We start from the raw sequence: 23803 nt of genomic DNA, 5'->3' as shown, positions 1-23803 counted from the left end.
CTCCATAAATAGTCTGGCCTTACATAACTACTTTTATTTTGTTGCTCATGAATTTATGGATGTCAAGTGATGCTAAACCCAGCAGCCCCAGATAAAACGCCCTCCCACATAAGAGATGACAAAACAGACTTTCTGTGGCTCAGTTGTCACTTGTAGAATTGGAAGAACTCTAGCCCCGTCCAATCTGCTTCTGGTTCAAGTCATAGCAGAGACTAGATGAGGCTGGATTCTTCCGTTGTCTTGCAACTCCTGCCTTAGACCTTATTTCCAAGTTATTTCTGAGTGCTAGATCTGGAACACTCACTTTGAAATCAATATGCTGTTGATTCTCAAAATTATTGCTGTTTTCTGTCACAGGAGTGATGCTACAAATGACAACACCCGTGCTGCCACACTCCTCTTCTATCTTAGTACTCTTAGTATTCAGTGTAAATATTATACCAGAATGGGCCAGTAGAGTCCAGATACTCCATAGGGTTCCCTCTCCCTTGGACTCTGACATTTGTTCCAAAAGAATATGACAGAAGCCTGTATCCCACAATGCCTCTGATGATCCATCTCTGAATATGTTATGTTAGCATTATCCCTGCACAATGCTAATGGCCCCCATTGCTCTTTATTACCAGGGTGAACTTATAACGATTAGATATGCTGCATCATGCTCTAACACCAAGCACTTTGCTATTGTTGTATTAATACATGCAATCTTCAAATTTAACCTGTTAGGTAATCCCTGGTAAGAATTAGTTATGCCTGAATAAGGCACAATTAAAAAGAAATAATGCCTTAAATAACACGGGGTTTAATTTTTTTCTCTTGTTTTAGTAGAAATGATAAGATACCCCGATGGTGTCACAGATCTAGATTTCAATTTCACTGCCTCCTCCTTTTCAGAGCCTTCTCCACTCTCATTTTTAGCTCATAGTCCAAGGTTTTTCGTTGTTTGTTTTGTTTTACCAGCAATGTTAACTATTATGCTACCATCTACTAACATCTCTGTGGGGCTATTAGCACCATCCTCACTTTGCAACTATCTGAGCTTCTCAGTGCCTAAATCCACACAGCTGGTTGGTTAATACAGGAAAAGCTGGAATTCTAAATGCATGCCTGTAGTATCACTCTAATGAGGACGGAACTATCCCCTTCTTCCCCAGTGACTGAATGTTCGAGAACTAGCTCTCAGGAGGAAAATGTACTGCTGTGCAATTCTTGTTGATTTCCATGGTGTAAATATTCTTATCATGGAAAATCTCGAGCTTGTAATTGACCTCGCCGAATATAGAGTTGGAGAAAACGCATGCACTAGCATATTATGTACACTTCTATCAAGGGAAAAACAGGAGCATAGATACACATAAACTGAGATAATTAGGCAATGATGGTTTTGAGTATTTGTTACCCTTGTCTTTTATATGCAATTTAACCATGTTTACATAATTTTATCTGTGTGGTGTTTGTGTATACATTCACATGAATATAAGCACTCATATTTATGGCCAGACATCATTGTCAAGTATCTCTTCTACCAGTCTTCACCAATTACTTCTTGTGAGCCATGGTCTTCAAATGAACCTGGAACTTTGCCAGTTTGGTCTGGCAAGCCCCCAGAACCCTCCTGTCTCCACCCTCCTCCCAGCACTGGAACTACAGATGTATGCAGCTATGTCCAGATTATATGCGCGTGCTAGGGAAACCAACTTAGTCCTTCATGTTTGTACAGCAAGGATTTCACTCAACAAGCTATCTCCCAAGTCCCAACTTAGTTTGATTTAAAAACAGGTTGGCACATTTTCCAGAAAACAGAACATTTGGTCCCTCTAGAACACTCTTGGCTAGCAGTCATAGCAGCTCGTTTAGCAAGCTGTACTTCCTGTAAGCCAGCACCAAGCTGCTCATGTCTTCATCCTTCCAGATGTGTGAGTAAACTGCATGTACATAGCTTTGCTGAAACCCTGACATCTCTGCCTGCGTGCTAGCATTACTTCAATCTCTCTATATGTTAGATCCAGAATACTCCTTCAAGAAATTGAATCTATATGTACTCCAAACTATGGAAAGTTCATATTGTCTTAGTTTATCATTTTGAAGTCACTTCATTTGCTTTCTACCCTTAAAAGGTGTTCCTTTCCTACCCTTCAGCATTTAGGCAGCAGATCCATTTTCTCTTTCATACCAAACCTCACGTTTCTAATTACAAGTCTCTACCTGTCAATCAGCCTCCCTTCACATATTCTGCCCTACCACCCACTCTCAACCCCAAGGTCTTCCGTGTGATATCTGGACATCTAACAGAAGCAAGGGAGAGAGAACGAAGGTCTGGATTGTGTTAGCTCCACCTTTCCTGCCTATAATTTACCTCTGGCTTTAGCAACACACCACAGTAGTGTTATTTCTCCAGTAGTTCATCTTCAAGAAGTTCTAGTTTGTGCTTCTATGTACTCTTATCAGCATGCCACCATTAGCACATAGTAAATGTTCATTAAAAACGTTCGGGGAGTAGTGATAGAGCTCAATTCTACAGTCCTTGCCTTACATATGCAAAGTCCTGAATTTGATCTCTAACACCACACAAACTAAATGTGCTGGTACAAACATGTAATCCCAGCACTCGGGAGCTGGAGCCAATTCAAGATGATCTCTGGCTGTACTGTGAGTCAGAGGCCAGCCTGGGGATACATGAGGCCCTATATACTTTTTTTATTAAAGGATTTTGACACTGTATGAGGGTACAGCTTTATACTTTCTGAACTAGTTTATATACATCTAGTCACTGGGTCTAGCAAAAAGACCTCACTAAGGTAAGAAATAAAGACTTATTGCATTGGCCCAATGAGAAACCAGGGTACAGAGAAGAGTGACTTACTCCAGACCATGCGGTTCTACTGTAATAGAGCCAGTGCTGAGATTAGCCCTGCCTTTCTTCCTAGATCCTTCCACTAGGCCACACTACTGTTTCTCTGTGTGTGTGGCCACAGATTGTGTGCAACTTTGTCATTTTCAGAACTGTTTTCATAAGCTTTAAATAAATGATCATGCTTGCTTTGACTTTAAATGATATTATGCCTCCAGTGGTACAGCACTGACTTTAATATAGTTTGAGGTAGCTGAAGTTGAGCCTAGTGAATTTTTAATTAGGTATCAATCAAATTGAGAGACTGGTAATAAAGCATCATTTTCCAGTAAAGTCAGCAACATGGTAAATGATTTTATTGGTAAACCACGAGCTTTCTTTACATATTTATTATTATTATGTCAATACAGTTTTCCTCTATGTGTGTATGTATAGCAGTTGACAATATCAGCCACATTATTAGTTTGGTTTCCTCTGCTTGGTTAGCTCTTCAGTTGGGATAAGTGAAGTCTGCAGTCCCTGTCTCAGCACTTTTGAAGAAGTGCTGGTAACAGTAAAACTTATATTAACTTGTCCCCAAGTAATGAGCCTTCTGTTAATTGAAATTTTCCTGTACTTAGCTCTTGTGGAAAAAGAAGCAATTGTGTAAAGATAGACTGGGAAACATTCCCCTCAAAAATATCTGGTACTACTCTACCCAGTCCAATTTTCTCTACTACCCATTTCTGTATAAAACTCTAGACAGTAGTGGACATTTACACCTTGGCTGTTGCAAAGGACCCACCTCTCTTCTAGATGCTGTTAGATTCTAAAGAACGCAGAAAGAAACTAGTCCTCTATGAAATAATTAATATAAATATCTCTTTTTAAAAACAGCCAAGAAATTGATGGTTGGAGTGATCTCTTGGGGGAGAGAATTGATTGCCTAAGGTACAGGAGTGAGGTAGAGGCTTTTTTATACATTTGTACATGTAGAATATTTTATCAACTTCTAAATATAAATTTCTGAATTTATGTTAATTGAAAAGGTAATTGTATTTAAATCACAAATACAACATTTACATGATCTAGTAAATTCTCACAATGATCCCTTGACATAACTACTATTGCTATCCCTATTTTACGGACAGTAAAGTAAGGCTCAGGAGTTTAAAACATGTGGCCCACTTCTGAGAAGAAAGTGCCAGAAAATAAACAAATGCCAACTTCTTTCCTCCAAAGCTGTGCTAGTTCTCAAGGCCTTGAATACAAGAGGAAAATGCATATTTTCTTCATTTCCTTAGAGGTCATGTTCAGATCTCTAAGCATACATACCACTTGCTGGACTTGAACCTAGGATCCTCTCTTCCTCACTTCTTAAGAGCTATAATCTTTTTTAAAAAAATTTCCTGGCTTCATTCTTAGGGATAACTTTGTTGGAGAACTAAAAGTTGAACCTGAAGAGATCCTACAATGTATCACTGATTCTAGCGATAGACTATAACTTCTGATGGATGGCTCCCTGCTGCGTATTTAATGATGGTTGTTATGATCATCAGTGATTTCCTGAAATCAACAACAAGATTTCATTCCCCCAGTAGGTTCTTGAAACCAAGGGTGTCCAGACAGTGCAGAAAAACAAAACTCTGTTTGGAGCACAGGAAACAGTAAGTCAGATTAGGAGAGATGAGAGAGGAGTGTCCTCTTCTATAAGAGTAGTGAGAGACTGTTTGTCACTAATTGGAATTAAACTTCAAAGACTACGTGTTTTTGACCCAATAAGGATATACAATAAAATGCCCCTGAAACTTAGTTGGTGGAAACAGTGAACATTTCTTATTCTTCTCGTGTTTGTAAGTTAGCTAGGATGTTATGATCTTGGTTTAGCTTGATTTTAGGCCCATAGAAATTTTACAGGTCAAAGGACAAGTCTTGGATAGTCTCACTCCTGTTTAGAAATCAGTAGCTACTTGCTGTTCTAGAATAAACTTTGAGTGAGGGATGGTTTGGCTTTTGTGTTTCTTGAATGCATCCAGCAAGAGGAGACATCAAGGTCAAATAGATTTGGCCAGACATGTTAGCAGAATCAGGAGGATACCAAGTTTAAAGTTATCTTGATTTGTATAGGGAGCTCTAAGATGGACAGGCTTACATTAATGAGACCCTACACACACTCACGTACACTCACACAAACACACACACCACCACCACCACCACCAACAACAACAACAACAACAACAACAAGAGGAGGGGAAAAAGAATAGGCAGGAGGAAAAATAGACCAAAATTTGTCAGTAATGAAACCAATGCATGATCAGTAGACTTAGTGCAGTCAGTCTATCATGGATATACTTTGAGATACAAAGACTGAATAAAAGATACCTTTGGTTGCTAGTTGGAGAGATCTTGCACCAAGAGTGGCATCATTCAAATGGACTCTGTGCATTTATATTGAGGCTTCCTTTTACAATTATGACATGGGGCCATTGCTTAAAACAAAGATATAATCTCTTGTCTCACAAACTATACCTTCTGTGCCTACCCACAGAAGTTTCAGAGACTTATTCATGGAATCCTAAGTCTCTACCAAATGGAGTTGGAAAAGAACTTCATGGCATTTATGGCAGAGGCAAAAGCCACTGTCTGTTTTCAGTTCCTGGGCAAGGATAATAGTGAATTCATCATTTTCTGCTTCCCTCATTCTTTGAATTAGATGCTATCTTTAACTCTTTTAATCACTCTCATCAGAAGTCTTCCTGAGCTTTCTTGACATCTGTTATCTACTAACTCAAGATGATTGGTTTTACTGCCATAATTTTAATTTTGAAAATACCCTAATCTTAAAGAATCCAGGTGCTCTATTCCAAGGTTCTTCTTCCTCTCAGTGAGCCCATTCCTCCATTTCATCATATTCTACTTTCACGGTGAAAATTTGTACCAGAGGAATGTTTTCCAATGGTGGCAGTGTATTGTCAATAAAGAAAAAAAGAATAAATACACTGCTTTTATTCAAATTAGGTCTAGGAATGGAAAGAGACCAATAGAAAATGGAGAAAATACTCATTGATAAGTGGCTATTAGCCCAAATGCTTGAATTACCCTATATGCACAGAACAAATGAAACTCAAGACGGATGATCAAATTGTGAATGCTTCACTCCTTCTTTAAAAGGGGAACAAGAGGGGTTGGGGATTTAGCTCAGGGGGAGAGCGCTTGCCTAGGAAGCGCAAGGCCCTGGGCCCGGTCCCCAGCTCCGAAAAAAAGAACCAAAAAAAAAAAAAAAAAGGTGTGCACCATCACCACCTGGTAAAAGGGGAACAAGAGTACCCTTGGCAGGGAATAGGGAGGCAAAGATTAAAACAGAGGCAGAAGGAACACCCATTCAGAGCCTGCCCCACATGTGGCCCATACATATACAGCCACCCAATTAGATAAGATGGATGAAGCAAAGAAGTGCAGGCCAACAGGAACCGGATGTAGATCACTCCTGAGAGACACAGCCAGAATACAGCAAATACAGAGGTGAATGCCAGCAGCAAACCACTGAACTGAGAATAAGACCCCCGTTGAAGGAATCAGAGAAAGGACTGGAAGAGCTTGAAGGGGCTCGAGATCCGATATGAACAACAATGCCAACCAACCAGAGCTTCCAGGGACTAAGCCACTACCCAAAGACTATATACATGGACTGACCCTGCACCAGTGGAAGGGGAAGCCCATGGTCCTATAAGACTGAACCCCCAGTGAACGTGATTTTGGGGGAGGCAGTAATGGGGGAGGATGGGAGGAACACCCATGTAGAAGGGAGGGGAGGGGTTAGGGGGATGTTGGCCGGAAACCGGAAAGGAATAACAATCTAAAAGTAAATAAGAAATACTCCGTTAATAAAGAAAAAAAAAAAGAAAATGGAGAAAATACAAAATGCTATTAGAAGTGAATTGAGGTGGATTCTTAAAATAATATGTGTTTAGAATGGCAAGAATTGGAGTAGAAAATTAGTTTATGATGACCTAGTATAAGTTGAGAAGTAAGTGCAAGCCTTCACAGGCAAACTATATTCTTTTAGCTGTTCGGCAGAATACCACCACGGATGCAGCCTACTGATGTTTGTTCGTGCATTTTCACATATGAAGCACTAGTATCTGGCATAGTAACAACAGTTTGGAATTGGGGACATTCTTGTCCTGAGAAAGTTACCTTCACTGACAATGGCATTATTTCTCATGCTGAATTCCTTCCAAGGTCAACAACACCCACTGCTGCAGATGAATTTCAAAGGAGGCACATGAATAGCTTCTATTTGGTTTCCAAATTTCACCCTAATAATGGCTACAATACTTTCTGATCTGTAATAGTGCTTGATAATTAGCCACCTTTGAGCTCTGAATCACAGTGAGGGGACCCACAGCACCGAGACATTTTCTTTTGAAAACAAACGGGAAATCAATTTCGGCCAATTCAGTAGCTCCATTTTATGAAGTTAAGGTGCTCAATGTAAATTAATGTTTTACATGTGTGCCTTTGATCGATAGGTGTAATTATTGATTGGAATCACACAAAGCAGAAAGCAAAGCAATCATTCCTGACACTGTAGGCTTTATGCCATGCAGATAAACCCTCATACAAATGCCCTAAGCTGGAGAACTGTGTGCCCCCTCCCTATGTTGTAAGTAAATTCTTGAAAAGAAGGTAAACAAATTCTGCCTCCTTCCCTTTGAAAACTGCCTCCAGATTTTTAACTATAAGACAAAAGGAGACCACAGGCAAGGAAAACAGTATTGAGGAAGGGTACAATAGAACACATAAAATACAAAGGGGGAGGAGGTCAATGGAAGAGGAATAGAAGAGTACAAACACAGGTTGGGGAAATGTGGGAGAAGGGAAGCAGAGACTCAGAAAAAAATCAAAACCAAGATAATAACGATAATCTTTGTTGTTACCATAAAGCTATTTTTCTGAACAAAAATAAAAATTAAACAGTGAATCCACAGAACAGAGTAAACATAGCAGATATTGACTGGCCACATGTTCAGAAAGTGACTAATACATCTCCTACGCTTGATAATCAAACCTCTGATAAAAAGTATAAACTATATTTTTAAAAAATGGCGCATTGCTTTTATGGAAAACTAGTCTGATTTCATTATTACCATGGCTTTGAAGCCTGATCTCCAATTAAGAAAAAAATTTCCATGAATTTGATCTAGCATTTGAAATTGTTATTATTTGTCATTAAATCAAAGGTACCCAAAGCCTGTCTCCTCTTAGTCCCCAGGAGCCATTCTTTGTCCCAGGCCAGTTTGCTGTGCTTCAGTGACTACCTGTGAACACTCAGTGAACAGTTATTTATGTGCTAAGCACTGGACTGAGAATGTCACATGTATTACCTTACAGATATTCCTGCAAGGAACAAAATAATCAAGGGAAGTAGAGGGTGGGAGGGACTTTAGAGGAAGAGAGGAGGGGGAGGGGAAAAAGAGGGGCAGAATCTAGTATGGGAGGAGATGGAGGGTTAGGAAATTGAACAGAGGTGTCTAGCAATGGGGGATGGGGAACTGGAGGTAACAACCAGGAAGTCTCAGGTGCCAGGAAAACAAGAGGTTCCCAGGACCCCACAGGGATGACATTAGCTGGAAAACACCACAAAGGGGAGGGAGAACCTGCCAAGACCATATCCAGAGGTTAGGCAAGGCCCCCTGTTTGAGGGATGGGGGCATCCACCCGTCTCCAAAATTTTGACCCAGAATTATTCCTGTCTAAAGGATTTACAGGGACAAAGAGTGGAGCAGAGATGGAAGGAAAGGCTATCCAGAGACTGTCCCACCTAGGGATCCATCCACACATGCAGACTCCAAACTCAGACACTATTGCTGAGGCCAAATCTGCTGGCTGACAGGAGCTTGATACAGTTGTCTCCCTGAGAGGTTTTGCAGATACCAATACAGATGCAATGTTTTCTAGCCAACCATTGGACTGATTTAGGGACCCCAATGGAGGAGTTTAGGGAAGGACTGAAGGAGTAAGGGGCCTTATCTGGCATCAATGGGAGTGGAGGCCCTTGGTCCTGTGAAGGCTTGATGCCACAGTAAAGAGGTATGCTAGGGCAATGAAGCAGGAGGGGCGTGGGTGGGTGAGTGGGGAAGCACCCTTATAGAAGCAGGGTAAGGGGGGATAGAATAGGGGATTTCCTGAGGGGAAACTGGGAAAGTGGATAACATTTGAAATGTAAATAAATAAAATACTTTACAGCTAGAAACGGATTGATTGGTTTGTCTATTATATTGTAACAGACTTTCATATGTCTCACTGTGGCCTTGAATTTAGAATATAGTCAAGGATAGCCCTAAACTTCTGATTCTCCTGTCTCCAGTGTCCTATTGATGGGATGACAAGGATTTGCCACTGTACCCAGGTTATGTACTGCTACGAACCGAACTCAGTGTTTTGTACACGGCAAATTAGCATTGTACAAACCGAGCTACATCCCGCTTTAACAACAGGAAATATTTGAAGAACAAAACTGTAAATCATTCATGGACTAAAGTACAAGTAAAATGGGAATTATAAAGTATTTAGGATAGAGCTATAACATAAAGCACTGATTCCAAAATTGTAGGAATGGGTTCCCTACTTCCTCAGTCATCAGGGGAAAACAAATCATAGCAGCAATATAATGCAATTGCACAGTCAATGAAATGTCTAAATGGAAGCCCCAGAAAACAGCAAGTGCCTGGAAGAAAATGAAAATCTAATAACTACTTAGAAAAATGATATGAGGTTCTACAAAAGAACACATATACCCTATAGTCCGGAGACTCTACTGCAATGCAATATACAATGGAAATGCATGTACACGTGTGTGCATATACACAAGAACACAAGTAAAATAAAAATAAAATTTAAGTATATTACACTATTTCATTACCTTTACATAATATTCAAAATAAGGAAATATCAATCTGTACGTTGCTACAATTCAAGGTAGTGGCCACTCCTGAAGGGGGATGAGGACAATTGAAAGGGGGCGTGGGGGAGGGAAGCTCTGTTCTTTGATAAGAATGCTGGATACACAAACATGTCAACATTGTGAAAAATTGTTGAAATGTATACTTTTGTTTTACACACTTTATTATAAATGGTGTGCATTAGTAAAATTTAATAAAAAATGATGTGGCTTAGTGGGTAAGGGCACTGGCTGCCAAGTCTGAGGACCTGAAAGTCTCAGAATCCATGTGATGGAAGAAAAGATCAACTTCCCCAACTTCTCCTCTGGCCTGCACATATGGGTTAGAGTATTTGCATATATAAACACGCAATAATGAAACATAAACATTTTTAAAATTAAAGATGGCCAAATAGTACTCAGAAATAAATTGTGTCTGTTATCAGTAAAGCTGAAGAAATAGAATAGCTGTCATCAACTCTAGAAGGTTAAAAAATAAAGACAGCAGGATGAACTTAATGGAGGTAGGACTGAAAAAGCAAAGAAAGAAAGCGTGTTAAAGTATAGAACATACAGGGGTGTAGATAGGAAGGTGAAGAAGCCCTGGGAGGAGTTGAGGGAATGAAAACCATGCTTAAAATATATTGTAGGAAAAATCAACTTAAAAATAATGAGCAAATCTCTGTCTCTGACTCTTTTGCCTGCCATTGGATCCCAGTCCCCCACCTGGACTGCCCGGTTGGGCCTCAGTGAGAGAAGATGGGTCTAGTCCTGCTGGGGCTAGATGTCCCAGGGTTGGGGGTACTCAAGGGGGGCTTCCCCTTCTCTGAGGAGAAAGGAAGGGGCGAAGGGGGGGAGAGATTTGTAAGGGCTGAACTGGAAGAGGGCTGTGATTGGAATGTAGTGTGAATAAAAAACAAAGTATAGAAAAAATTAAGCAGGTCTCAAAAATGATAATTAAAAGGTTAGCATTCTCAAATAATTTAAACCAAACATTGTCAAGTATGACCACTTTTAAAAGACAGAAGGCAAAATAAATGCTATCAAGAGCATGGATGAAACATAATAGGAGATCCAAGAAGAGCCACTAGATAGACGAGAACATCGAAGACAAAATGATACCAAGCCATTTGGAAAACTAGAAAAAATGTCACATTAAAGAAAAGTGAGGCCCACAGATTTCATGGATCCCGTGCCCGCAGCTCTCTGCTCCCAGAACCCGTGGGAGAGATTTCTTACTGCCTGGTCGGTGGGCACTCCTGAGGCTGCAGAGCGGAAGAGACCACCAACACTGCCCACCCTGCCACATCCCTGACCCAAGAGGAAACTGTACAAGGCCTCTGGGTTCCTGTGGGGGAGGGCCCAGGAGCAGCAGGAGCCCTGCCTGAGAAACCGCCGGAACCTGAAGGAAACAGACCGGATAAACAGTTCTCTGCACCCAAATCCCGTGGGAGGGAGAGCTAAACCTTCAGAGAGGCAGACACGCCTGCGAAACCAGAAGAGACTGCTCTCTGCACACATTGCTGATTCCAGAGGAAAACACCGGAGGCCATCTGGAACCCTGGTGCACGGAGGCCCCCGGAAGAGGCAGCGCAGATCTTCCTGGTTGCTGCCACCTCGGAGAGCCCGTGGGCAGAACCCCGCGAGCGAACTTGAGCCTTGGGACCACAGGTAAGACTAACTTATCTGCTGCAAGTGACTTGCCGGGTGGAATCGACAACAGAGGCAGAATCCCTCTAGGACCAGGCACGCCCTGTGTTTACTGGAAGTCCCACACCCGCCGGGATCCCGGCCCGCAGCAGCTCTCTGCTCCCAGAACCCGTGGGAGAGATACTCACCGCCTGGTCAGGTGGGCACCCTGAGGCTGCAGAGCAGAAGAGACCACCAACACTGCCCACCCCTGCCCACATCCCTGACCCAAGAGGAAACTGTACAAGGCCCTGGGTTCCTGGGGGAGGGCCCAGGAGCAACAGGAGCCCTGCCTGAGACAATCGCCGAACCTGAAGGAAACAGACCGGATAAACAGTTCTCTGCACCCAAATCCCGTGGGAGGGAGAGCTAAACCTTCAGAGAGGCAGACACGCCTGCGAAACCAGAAGAGACTGCTCTCTGCACACATTACTGATTCCAGAGGAAAACACCGGAGGCCATCTGGAACCCTGGTGACGAGGCCGCGGAAGAGCACACGTCTGAACTGTGCCTGGTTGCTGCCACCTCGGAGAGCCCGTGGGCAGAACCCCGCGAGCGAACTTGAGCCTCGGGACCACAGGTAAGACTAACTTATCTGCTGCAAGTGACCTGCCTGGTGAACTCAAAGCACAGGTCCACAAGAACAGCTGAAAACCTGTAGAAAGGAAAAACTACAGGCCCGAAAGCAGAACACTCTGTCCCCATAACTGACTGAAAGAGAGGAAAACAGGTCTACAGCACTCCTGACACACAGGCCTATAGGACAGTTTAGCCACTGTCAGAAATAGCAGAACAAAGTAACACTAGAGATAATTTGATGGCGAGAGGCAAGCAGGAACCCAAGCAACAGAAACCAAGACTACATGGCACCATCGAGCCCAATTCTCCCATCAAAACAAACATGGAATATCCAAACACACCAGAAAAGCAAGATCTAGATTCAAAATCATATATGACCATGATGCTGGACAACTTCAAGAAAGACATGATGAACTACCTTAGAGAACAAGTAGAAGCCACAGAGAGGAATCGCAAAAAAATGCCTGAAAGAATTCCAGGAAAACATAAATAAACAAGTAGAAGCCCATAGAGAGGAGACAAAAAATCCCTGAAAGAATTCCAGGAAAACACAATCAAACAGTGGAAGGAATTAAAAAATGGAAATAGAAGCAATCAAGAAAGAAAAAGAGAACACAGGAAACAACCCTGATATAGAAAACCAAAAGAAGAGACAAGGAGCTGTAGATACAAGCTTTACCAACAGAATACAAGAGATGGAAGAGAGAATCTCAGGAGCAGAAGATTCCATAGAAATCATTGACTCAACTGTCAAAGATAATGTAAAGCGGAAAAAGCTACTGGTCCAAAACATACAGGAAATCCAGGACTCAATGAGAAGATCAAACCTAAGGATAATAGGTATAGAAGAGAGTGAAGACACCCAGCTCAAAGGACCAGTACATATCTTCAACAAAATCATAGAAGAAAACTTCCCTAACCTAAAAAAAGAGATACCCATATGCATACAAGAAGCCTACAGAACTCCAAATAGATTGGACCAGAAAAGAAACACCTCCCGTCACATAATAGTCAAAACACCAAATGCACAAAATAAAGAAAGAATATTAAAAGCAGTAAGGGAAAAAGGTCAAGTAACATATAAAGGCAGACCTATCAGAATCACACCAGACTTTTCGCCAGAAACTATGAAGGCCAGAAGATCCTGGACTGATGTCATTCAGACCCTAAGAGAACACAAATGCCAGCCCAGGCTACTGTATCCTGCAAAACTCTCAATTAACATAGATGGAGAAACCAAGATATTCCATGACAAAACCAAATTTACACAATATCTTTTCTACAAATCCAGCTACAAAGGATAATAAATGGTAAAGCCCAACATAAGGAGGCAAGCTATACCCAAGAAGAGGCAAGAAACTAATCGCCTTGGCAACAAAACAAAGAGAAGAAAAGCACACAAACATAACACATCCAAGTATGAATATAACAGGAAGCAATAATCACTATTCCTTAATATCTCTCAACATCAATGGCCTCAACTCCCCAATAAAAAGACATAGAATAACAAACTGGATACGCAACGAGGACCCTGCATTCTGCTGCCTACAGGAAACACACCTCAGAGACAAAGACAGACACTACCTCAGAGTGAAAGGCTGGAAAACAACTTTCCAGGCAAATGGTCGGAAGAAGCAAGCTGGAGTAGCCATTCTAATATCAAATAAAGTCAATTTTCAACTAAAAGTCATCAAAAAAGATAAGGAAGGACACTTTATATTTATCAAAGGAAAAATCCACCAAGATGAACTCTCAATCCTAAATATCTATGCCCCAAATACAAGGGCACCTACATACGTAAAAGAAACCTTACTAAAGCTCAAAACACATATTGCACCTCACACAATAATAGTAGGAGACTTCAACACCCCACTCTCATCAATGGACAGATCATGGAAACAGAAATTAAACAGAGACGTAGACAGACTAAGAGAAGTCATGAGCCAAATGGACTTAACGGATATTTATAGAACGCTCTACCCTAATGCAAAAAGGATATACCTTCTTCTCAGCTCCTCATGGTACTTTCTCCAAAATTGACCATATAATTGGTCAAAAACGGCCTCAACAGGTACAGAAAGATAGAAATAATCCCATGCGTATATCGGACCACCACGGCCTAAAGCTGGTCTTCAATAACAATAAGGGAAGAATGCCCACATATACGTGGAAATTGAACAATGCTCTACTCAATGATAACCTGGTCAAGGAAGAAATAAAGAAAGAAATTAAAAACTTTTAGAATTTAATGAAAATGAAGGTACAACATACCCAAACTTATGGGACACGATGAAAGCTGTGCTAAGAGGAAAACTCATAGCGCTTGAGTGCCTGCAGAAAGAAACAGGAAAGAGCATATGTCAGCAGCTTGACAGCACACCTAAAAGCTCTAGAACAAAAAGAAGCAAATACACCCAGGAGGAGTAGAAGGCAGGAAATAATCAAACTCAGAGCTGAAATCAACCAAGTAGAAACAAAAAGGACCATAGAAAGAATCAACAGAACCAAAAGTTGGTTCTTTGAGAAAATCAACAAGATAGATAAACCCTTAGCCAGACTAACGAGAGGACACAGAGAGTGTGTCCAAATTAACAAAATCAGAAATGAAAAGGGAGACATAACTACAGATTCAGAGGAAATTCAAAAAATCATCAGATCTTACTATAAAATCCTATATTCAACAAAACTTGAAAAGCTGCAGGAAATGGACAATTTCCTAGACAGATACCAGGTAATGAAGTTAAATCAGGAACAGATAAACCAGTTAAACAACCCCATAACTGCTAAGGAAATAGAAGCAGCCATTAAAGGTCTCCCAACCAAAAAGAGCCCAGGTCCAGACGGGTTTAGTGCAGAATTCTATCAGACCTCATAGAAGACCTCGCACCAATATTATTCAAACTATTCCACAAAATTGAAACAGATGGAGCACTACCAACTCCTTCTATGAAGCCACAATTACCTATACCTAAACCACACAAAGACCCAACAAAGAAAGAGAACTTCAGACCAATTTCCCTTATGAACATCGACATTTAAAAATACTCAACAAAAATTCTGGCAAACCAATCCAAGAGCACATCAAAACAATCATCCACCATGATCAAGTAGGCTTCATCCCAGGCATACAGGGATGGTTCAATATACGGAAAACCATCAACGTGATCCATTATATAAACAAACTGAAAGAACAAAACCACATGATCCTTTCATTAGATGCTGAGAAAGCATTTGACAAAATTCAACACCCCTTCATGATAAAAGTCCTGGAAAGAATAGGAATCCAAGGCCCATACCTAAACATAGTAAAAGCCATATACAGCAAACCAGTGGCTAACATTAAACTAAATGGAGAGAAACTTGAAGCAATCCCACTAAAATCAGGGACTAGACAAGGCTGCCCACTCTCTCCCTACTTATTCAATATAGTTCTTGAAGTTCTAGCCAGAGCAATCAGACAACAAAAAGGAGGTCAAGGGATACAGATCGAAAAGAAGAAGTCAAAATATCACTATTTGCAGATGATAAGATAGTATATTTAAGGATCCCAAAAGTTCCACCAGAGAACTACTAAAGCTGATAAACAACTTCAGCAAAGTGGCTGGGTATAAAATTAACTCAAATAAATCAGTAGCCTTCACAAAAAGAGAAACAAGCCGAGAAAGAAATTAGGGAAACGACACCTTCATAATAGACCCAAATAATATAAAGTACCTCGGTGTGACTTTTAACCAAGCAAGTAAAAGATTTGTACAACAAGAACTTCAAACTCTGAAGAAAGAAATTGAAGAAGACCTCAGAAGATGGAAAGATCTCCCATGCTCATGGATTGGCAGGATTAATATAGTAAAATGGCCATTTTACCAAAAAAGCGATCTACAGATTCAATGCAATCCCATCAAAATACCAATCCAATTCTTCAAAGAGTTAGACAGAACAATTTGCAAATTCATCTGGAATAAAAAAACCCAGGATAGCTAAAACTATCCTCAACAATAAAAAAAGGACTTCTTTAGGGGAATCGCTATCCCTGAACTCAAGCAGTATTACAGAGCAATAGTGATAAAAACTGCATGGTATTGGTACAGAGACAGACAGATAGACCAATGGAATAGAATTGAAGACCCAGAAAATGAACCCACACACCATGGTCACTTGATTTTGACAAAGGAGCCCAAACCATCCAATGGAAAAAAGATAGCATTTTCAGCAAATGGTGCTGGTTCAACTGGAGGTCAACATGTAGAAGAATGCAGATCGATCCATGCTTATCACCCTGTACAAAGCTTAAGTCCAAGTGGATCAAGGACCTCCACATCAAACCAGACACACTCAAACTAATAGAAGAAAAACTAGGGAAGCATCTGGAACACATGGGCACTGGAAAAAATTTCCTGAACAAAACACCAATGGCTTATGCTCTAAGATCAAGAATCGACAAATGGGATCTCATAAAACTACAAAGCTTCTGTAAGGCAAAGGATACTGTGGTCAGGACAAAACGGCAACCAACAGATTGGGAAAAGATCTTTACCAATCCTACAACAGATAGAGGCCTTATATCCAAAATATACAAAGAACTCAAAAAGTTAGACCAAGAGGGGAGACAAATAACCCTATTAAAAAATGGGGTTCAGAGCTAAACAAAGAATTCACAGCTGAGGAATGCCGAATGGCTGAGAAACACCTAAAGAAATGTTCAACATCTTTTAGTCATCAGGGAAATGCAAATCAAAACAACCCTGAGATTTCACCTCACACCAGTGAGAATGGCTAAGATCAAAACTCAGGTGACAGCAGATGCTGGCGAGGATGCGGAGAAAGAGGAACACCTCCATTGTTGGTGGGGTTGCAGACTGGTACAACCATTCTGGAAATCAGTCTGAGGTTTCTCAGAAAATTGGACATTGAACTGCCTGAGGATCCAGCTATACCTCTTTTGGGCATATACCCAAAAGATGCCCCAACATATAACAAAGACACATGCTCCACTATGTTCATAGCAGCCTTATTTATAATAGCCAGAAGCTGGAAAGAACCCTGATGCCCTTCAAAAGAGGAATGGACACAGAAAATGTGGTACATCTACACAATGGAATATTACTCAGTTATCAAAACAACGACTTTATGAAATTGTAGGGCAAATGGTTGGACCTGGAAAATATCATCCTGAGTGAGCTAACCTAATCACAGAAAGACATACATGGTATGCACTCACTGATAAGTGGCTATTAGCCCAAATGCTTGAATTACCTAGTTTAGAACAAATGAAACTCAAGACGGATGATCAAAATGTGAAGGCTTTTACTCCTTCTTTTAAAAGGGGAACAAGAATACCCTTGGCAGGGGAGAGAGGGCAAAGATTAAACAGAGACTGAAGGAACACCCATTCAGAGCCTGCCCCACATGTGGCCCATACATATAGAGCCACCCAATTAGACAAGATGGATGAAGCAAAGAAGTGCAGACCGACAGGAGCCGGATGTAGATCGATCCTGAGAGACACAGCCAGAATACAGCAAATACAGAGGCGAATGCCAGCAGCAAACCACTGAACTGAGAACGGGACCCCCGTTGAAGGAATCAGAGAATGAACTGGAAGAGCTTGAAGGGGCTTGAGACCCCATATGTACAACAATGCCAAGCAACCAGAGCTTCCAGGGACTAAGCCACTACCTAAAGACTATACATGGACTGACCCTGGACTCTGGCCTCATAGGTAGCAATGAATATCCTAGTAAGAGCACCAGTGGAAGGGGAAGCCCTGGGTCCTGCTAAGACTGAACCCCCAGTGAACTAGACTGTCGGGGAGGGGGGCAATGGGGGAGGGTGGGAGGGAACACCCATAAGGAAGGGGGGAGAAGGGATGTTTGCCCGGAAAAGGGAATAACACTAAATGTACATAAGAAATACTCAAGTTAATAAAAAAAAAATGAAAAAAAAAAAAAAAAAAAAAGAAAAGTGAGGATCTACGAGGAAACATGGGATCTTGAATAGACCAAAGACAAAAGAAATTTTAATAATATTCAGATTTGGTTAAATTCCCTAAAATAGTTCACATTTATTGACACATGCTACCAAAACTTCATGAAGCCAGTGTTTACAAGCAACTGACAAGAAAATGTCTGAAAATATGCCATAAACTAATACCATAATAATTACTTAGAAATAGATTCTGACCAGCTTCCTGAAATGGCCATAAACTTATAATGGCTCAGCATCCCTGTAAATATCTCCACATTTCCGAAAAAGCAGTCCATACTTTCACTGAAAGTACTGATAGAGAGGATAAATTGAGTTTCATTTAGGGATGATGAAAATTTCTACAATCAATAAGAATGGGTATATCCCTGTCTATGCCTTGATTTCACACATTCATGTTCTAGAACAGAAACAATAAATATTTCTTGCTCAAAGTACTCAGTTGGATATATTTTCAAATAAAAGTCCAAGGAAACCAATGCAATCACTTAAGAAAATAGAACTGGGATATTTTGAATGGCAAGGGACGTTTGATCTAGGGTTTTCATATTCTATTTTTCTAAGGAACTAATCATTGACAGTGTAGGACACTTGTAAGGAGAGACAGCTTAAGTAGTGACCAGAAACTAGGGTCTATAAATAATAGTGTGCTAGGTAAAGTGGAAGACGAGGGGTGTTTATACAAGCCATACGTACTTATGCCATTTTCCTTCCCATGGATAATTTGATTTAGCAGACTTCTGCTTCTCTGGTTGTACCATGATGCATATTCCCGCCCTTCCGGGCTCTTTGTATGTTAATCTACCCACAAACCCTCTTGGCCACGGAGAGTTAATCATCAGAGAGAAGCGGGTCTTCCACTGCTTAACTCCAAGGTTTGGCATCACAAAACACTCATGCTGCTTTACTACAGGTTGATTGTTTTTAGGGGCAGCAGACTACCCTGAGTGTTAAGTGGGAACTTTGAAGATATAGCATCTGAAACATGTTAGGATATTCAGTCTCCTCTCCTAAAGGCAGGCCCCCCTTCTCTGTCAACCACAAGCTTAGGAATCTATGATCTTGTTTCAGCCAGCTGCTGTTATCTAAGAGTTAGGACTAAGGTCACAGAGCTATGACCAGAAGGCTGCCCTCTTAACTCTCCTAACCTGCCTGGAAATTAAAATGGCAGAGTTCTTTCTCCAGGGCTTAAAATTGGCTCCATCTGCTTATTTAAAATGAAAATCATGAAATTTAGCAGTTCATGGGGTTAGAATGTTAATTTGCCACAGAGACCTTTGATAGTCTCGCACTTCTCTTCTGTGCTTTCCCATGTCTAGTCTTCTGTCAGTATATCCATATCACCAGCAAAAGAGCCTCTCTCAGCAAAAATACGCTGATGTTCATAAGTGATAAACAGCTGAGAAAGGAGAAAGTCTATGCCTGCATATATTTTAAAATTTTGTCATCCATATGTTTTTAATTTTCTTTTGTTTTTTTAATTTCCCCACTGGATCTTTGCAGAAGTTAGGTAACCATAATTGCAAGCCAAAAGAAAAGCCCTACCCACAGAATAATTGGCAAGATTTTCAGCCAAAATCATCTTGACCAAATATCTAATCATCACATGGAAGCATGCCCGCGGCATTTGCAAACAATTTTCCAAGAACTCAAAGATCTTCCAAGGTCTTCTTTTTAAGAAGGATGCCAACTAAAAACAGTAAAATAGGAAAACTGTGGCAAATTTACCTTTGTCACCACATTTTCTTGGGCCATTTGAAAAGTAATGTAAGCTTCACATGTGCTTTCACCGACTCATTTTGGCATTCAGCAAATATCTTTCTAAGAGCCTGCTGCCATAATGTGAGGAAAACGCAAGGTCAAAGATCACAGCTTCCATTTCTATAGTCAGAAAGTCGAACTAGTAATTAGTCAACAAACAAGAACACTTTTGTGAAAACTCCCAAGGTTGAGAACAAAACTGATAGAATCACATGGACCAAAAGACTAAATAAAACTGAGATTTGAAAAGCTAAGAGAAAATGGTCTTACTTTGACTGTGACTATGTCACCCTTTCCCTTCTATCTAGTTATCAAAGTATCTAAAAAGATTTCCCAGACCTCATGGTAAAAGAAACCCAAGGGTAGACTCTGCACCTCCTTAGGAGTCCGGGATGCTTTCCAGAAAGCCCATACCAACCCTGCCTAATCAGGAACATTGAGGGTTCAGAATGGGAAGGCCAAACTGCCTCTTGTTAACTAGTACCAAAGCATTGGAGATTCCAGCAAATAGTACACCAGACACTGGTAGTAGTTTTATGGCCCAAATTTGATACACCAGCCCACAGTTGCACCTGATCAGGCACCCCAGTTATTGGCAAAGCCTACCTGCAAAGATAATCAAGCCACTTTTGGTAAACTACTGAGAAGTTTTAAATGACTGGAATCCTTTGGCAGACAGACATCACTTCAGTGTTTAGTGTAAGGTCCCACTCTGGCAGAGAAACACCTACATCTATTGATTTCTGCAGAATACAGGATAGTGTTACAAGACCTGGGAATCCAAAGAGAAACTATTCTTCATCTCAGAGCATTTTGTAAGGCTTTACTAAGATAGACACTGCCACTGAGTATTTTATCAGACCACGGGCATTAGATGTAACAGGACTCCAAATGATAGCTATGCTCATCCTCAGCTCCACCAGTCAGGAAGATACTGCCACTGAACATTTTTTTAAGATTGTAACTTCTTGTCCCATCAATCTTGAGCAACAATTCTACATAATCTAGCAGTCCAGCCTGCAGCCATTAGTTGGAGAACTCAAACAAAAGTACCACATGACTTAGAACATCACACCATAGTCAAAATGTGAAAGCAATCCAAGTGCCCATCAGTGGATAATGTATAAAGTAAATATGGTTTCTATAAACAATGCAATATTGCTACTTTATTGCTTAATTGACATCATTCCGGATGGCTTCTCATCATGGCGGACCCTAGAGATAAGGCGCTTCAGAACTACCGCAAGAAGCTGCTAGAGCACAAGGAGATTGACGGCCGTCTTAAGGAGCTAAGGGAACAATTAAAAGAACTTACCAAGCAGTATGAAAAGTCTGAAAATGATCTGAAGGCACTACAAAGTGTTGGACAGATTGTAGGCGAAGTGCTTAAACAGTTAACAGAAGAAAAGTTCATTGTTAAAGCAACAAACTGACCAAGATATGTCGTAGGCTGTCGTCGGCAGCTTGATAAAAGTAAGCTGAAGCCAGGAACCAGAGTTGCTTTGGATATGACCACCCTAACCATCATGAGGTATCTGCCGAGAGAGGTGGATCCATTGGTTTATAACATGTCTCATGAGGATCCTGGAAATGTATCTTATTGTGAGATTGGAGGCCTGTCAGAACAGATTCGGGAATTAAGAGAGGTAATAGAATTACCACTTACAAATCCAGAATTATTCCAGCGTGTAGGAATAATACCTCCAAAAGGCTGTTTGCTCTATGGACCACCAGGCACTGGGAAAACACTCTTGGCACGAGCTGTCGCCAGCCAGCTGGACTGCAACTTCCTAAAGGTTGTGTCAAGCTCTATTGTAGACAAGTACATTGGGGAAAGCGCTCGTTTGATTAGAGAAATGTTTAATTATGCCAGGGACCACCAACCATGCATCATTTTTATGGATGAAATAGATGCTATTGGTGGTCATCGGTTTTCTGAGGGAACATCAGCTGACAGAGAGATTCAGAGAACTTTAATGGAGTTACTAAATCAAATGGATGGATTTGACACTCTGCATAGAGTTAAAATGATCATGGCTACAAACAGACCAGATACACTGGATCCTGCTTTGCTGCGCCCAGGAAGATTAGATAGAAAAATACATATTGATTTACGAAATGAACAAGCAAGATTAGATATATTGAAAATCCACGCTGGTCCTATTACAAAGCATGGTGAAATAGATTATGAAGCCATTGTAAAGCTTTCAGATGGCTTTAATGGAGCAGACCTGAGAAACGTTTGTACTGAAGCAGGTATGTTTGCAATTCGCGCTGATCATGATTTTGTAGTTCAGGAAGACTTCATGAAAGCAGTCAGAAAAGTGGCTGACTCCAAGAAGCTAGAGTCCAAACTGGACTATAAACCTGTGTAATTTTCTATAAGGTTTTTGGTGGCTGCATGACAGACATTGGCTTAATGTAAAAATAAAGTTAAGGAAAATTATGTACGTATTGGCAATGATCTCATTAAAAGTGAATACACATGTATAAAGCAACATAATAAGCAATGTAACAGTAATTCCTTTAAAAACTGGTACAGAAGAAAGTTGTATGTTTGTTAATGTTGCGTTTACTGCAGCAGAACTTACATAAGACATGCTGAGGCTTTTCGTATTTGCTTTGTGAGCATTTTGTACAACATTCAAAATGGTTGAGATAGTAGAGGAGAGCATTTCTTATGACTTATTTCATATCTTGTTTTCCTCGTCCTAAAAAAAAAGCAATAAAGTCTGTTTTAGCTGTCCTGTATATATTCCTGTCTTTTCTAAGAGCATTTATTCTAGACCTTTTGGATCAGTAAGTACATGATTTGAGAGCCTAGGAAACTGAAAATTAAAATAGGGCTTTGAATTTTATTTTAAAACAATACTCAAAGAGTCTACAAAATTGTCTTGTATATATCATACAGTGTGGGTATGGAATGCATACATGCATTTGTGTCTTCCAAGAAATCTCTGTACCTGCTGCAGTTAGGCTATTTGATAGTTAATTTTAACTTAAAGATTATGACTGGAAGTAATGCTCATAGTTAATTTGGTTTATGTGAAAAAGTAATTGCCTTTTGAGGTCTGGATCCAAGAAAGGTTTGTGTGGACATATAATTTTACATATCCATGATTTCTAGAGATGTATTATTTATTTCCTAGGCTCACCAACAGATGCTATAACCATCTTCCAGTAGATACCACGCTGAGAGTGTCTATTCTATGGAATGTGAATGTCAGAAATGTTCAAAATAAAAGTTCTGTTATCTATACACAAAAAAAATTGACATCATTCCATTTGTGGCAAACACAGATGAAGCTAGGGTCATGGGATTAAGTGACATAAGCCAGGCACAGAAAGACAAATGTGGTATCATATCACTTTATGTAGACTCTCAAACAATTGAACTCATAAAACCATAACAGAACTGTGATTATCAGGGACTAGAAGGCAAGGAAATGAAGAGATATTGTTCAAAATCACAAAGCTACAAATGAACAAAGAGTGTTTCTGTAAAATCTAATGAATAGCATTTTAACCATAGATATAATACTGTATTCGATATTTCTAAATTTCTGAGAGTGAATTTCAGGATCTCTCTCTCTCTCTCTCTCTCTCTCTCTCTCTCTCTCTCTCTCTCTGAGTGTGTGTGTGTACATATATACATATGTTAACATCACTGTTTGCCCCATAAATGCTACTGTTAGCAAAAGTGTTCTTTTTTATTTTATAAGAAAAGAATCTACTGTATTTCAGGTATCAGCTTACACAGTGAGGTATACCCAAGATGGACTTCAAGATGGCTAATATTAAAGAGAAACAATTATAGCAGCAATGAAAATAATATCTGATGCATTCTGCATTTGAGAGTCTCTCAAGGGGCTACAGAAAATACAATGGCGGGATACTTATTCTGTATTTAGGAGAGGGAATAGAATTAGGAAAGCTTCCCAGAGGCAATAAAGTGCCCATGCAGACCAAAAGATGAGTCAGCAGACTACAAACCATTGTACACATTGGGACTGAACCAA

The 23803-nt window shown here is 40.4% G+C and overlaps 1 protein-coding gene across 1 annotated transcript; it reads left to right on the top strand.

The window, feature by feature from the left end:
* The first annotated feature begins 20977 nt into the window (after positions 1 to 20977).
* Positions 20978 to 22287, top strand: LOC116889107 (26S proteasome regulatory subunit 10B-like). Its single transcript, XM_032890273.1, has one exon. The coding sequence runs from the start codon at positions 21293 to 21295 to the stop codon at positions 22157 to 22159; it is 867 nt and encodes a 288-aa protein (XP_032746164.1). The 5' UTR covers positions 20978 to 21292; the 3' UTR covers positions 22160 to 22287.
* The last annotated feature ends 1516 nt before the right edge of the window (positions 22288 to 23803 follow it).

Source organism: Rattus rattus, chromosome X (assembly GCF_011064425.1).
Source record: "Rattus rattus isolate New Zealand chromosome X, Rrattus_CSIRO_v1, whole genome shotgun sequence".
Classification (NCBI taxonomy): Eukaryota; Metazoa; Chordata; class Mammalia; order Rodentia; family Muridae; genus Rattus; species Rattus rattus.
The sequence above is the reverse complement of the archived record's forward strand: the minus strand, read 5'-3'. Positions and strand labels throughout refer to the sequence as shown.

Coding starts and splice junctions, on each gene's coding strand:
- LOC116889107 (XM_032890273.1), top strand. CDS start 21,293: ATGACCACCCTAACCATCATGAGGTATCTGCCGAGAGAGGTGGATCCA.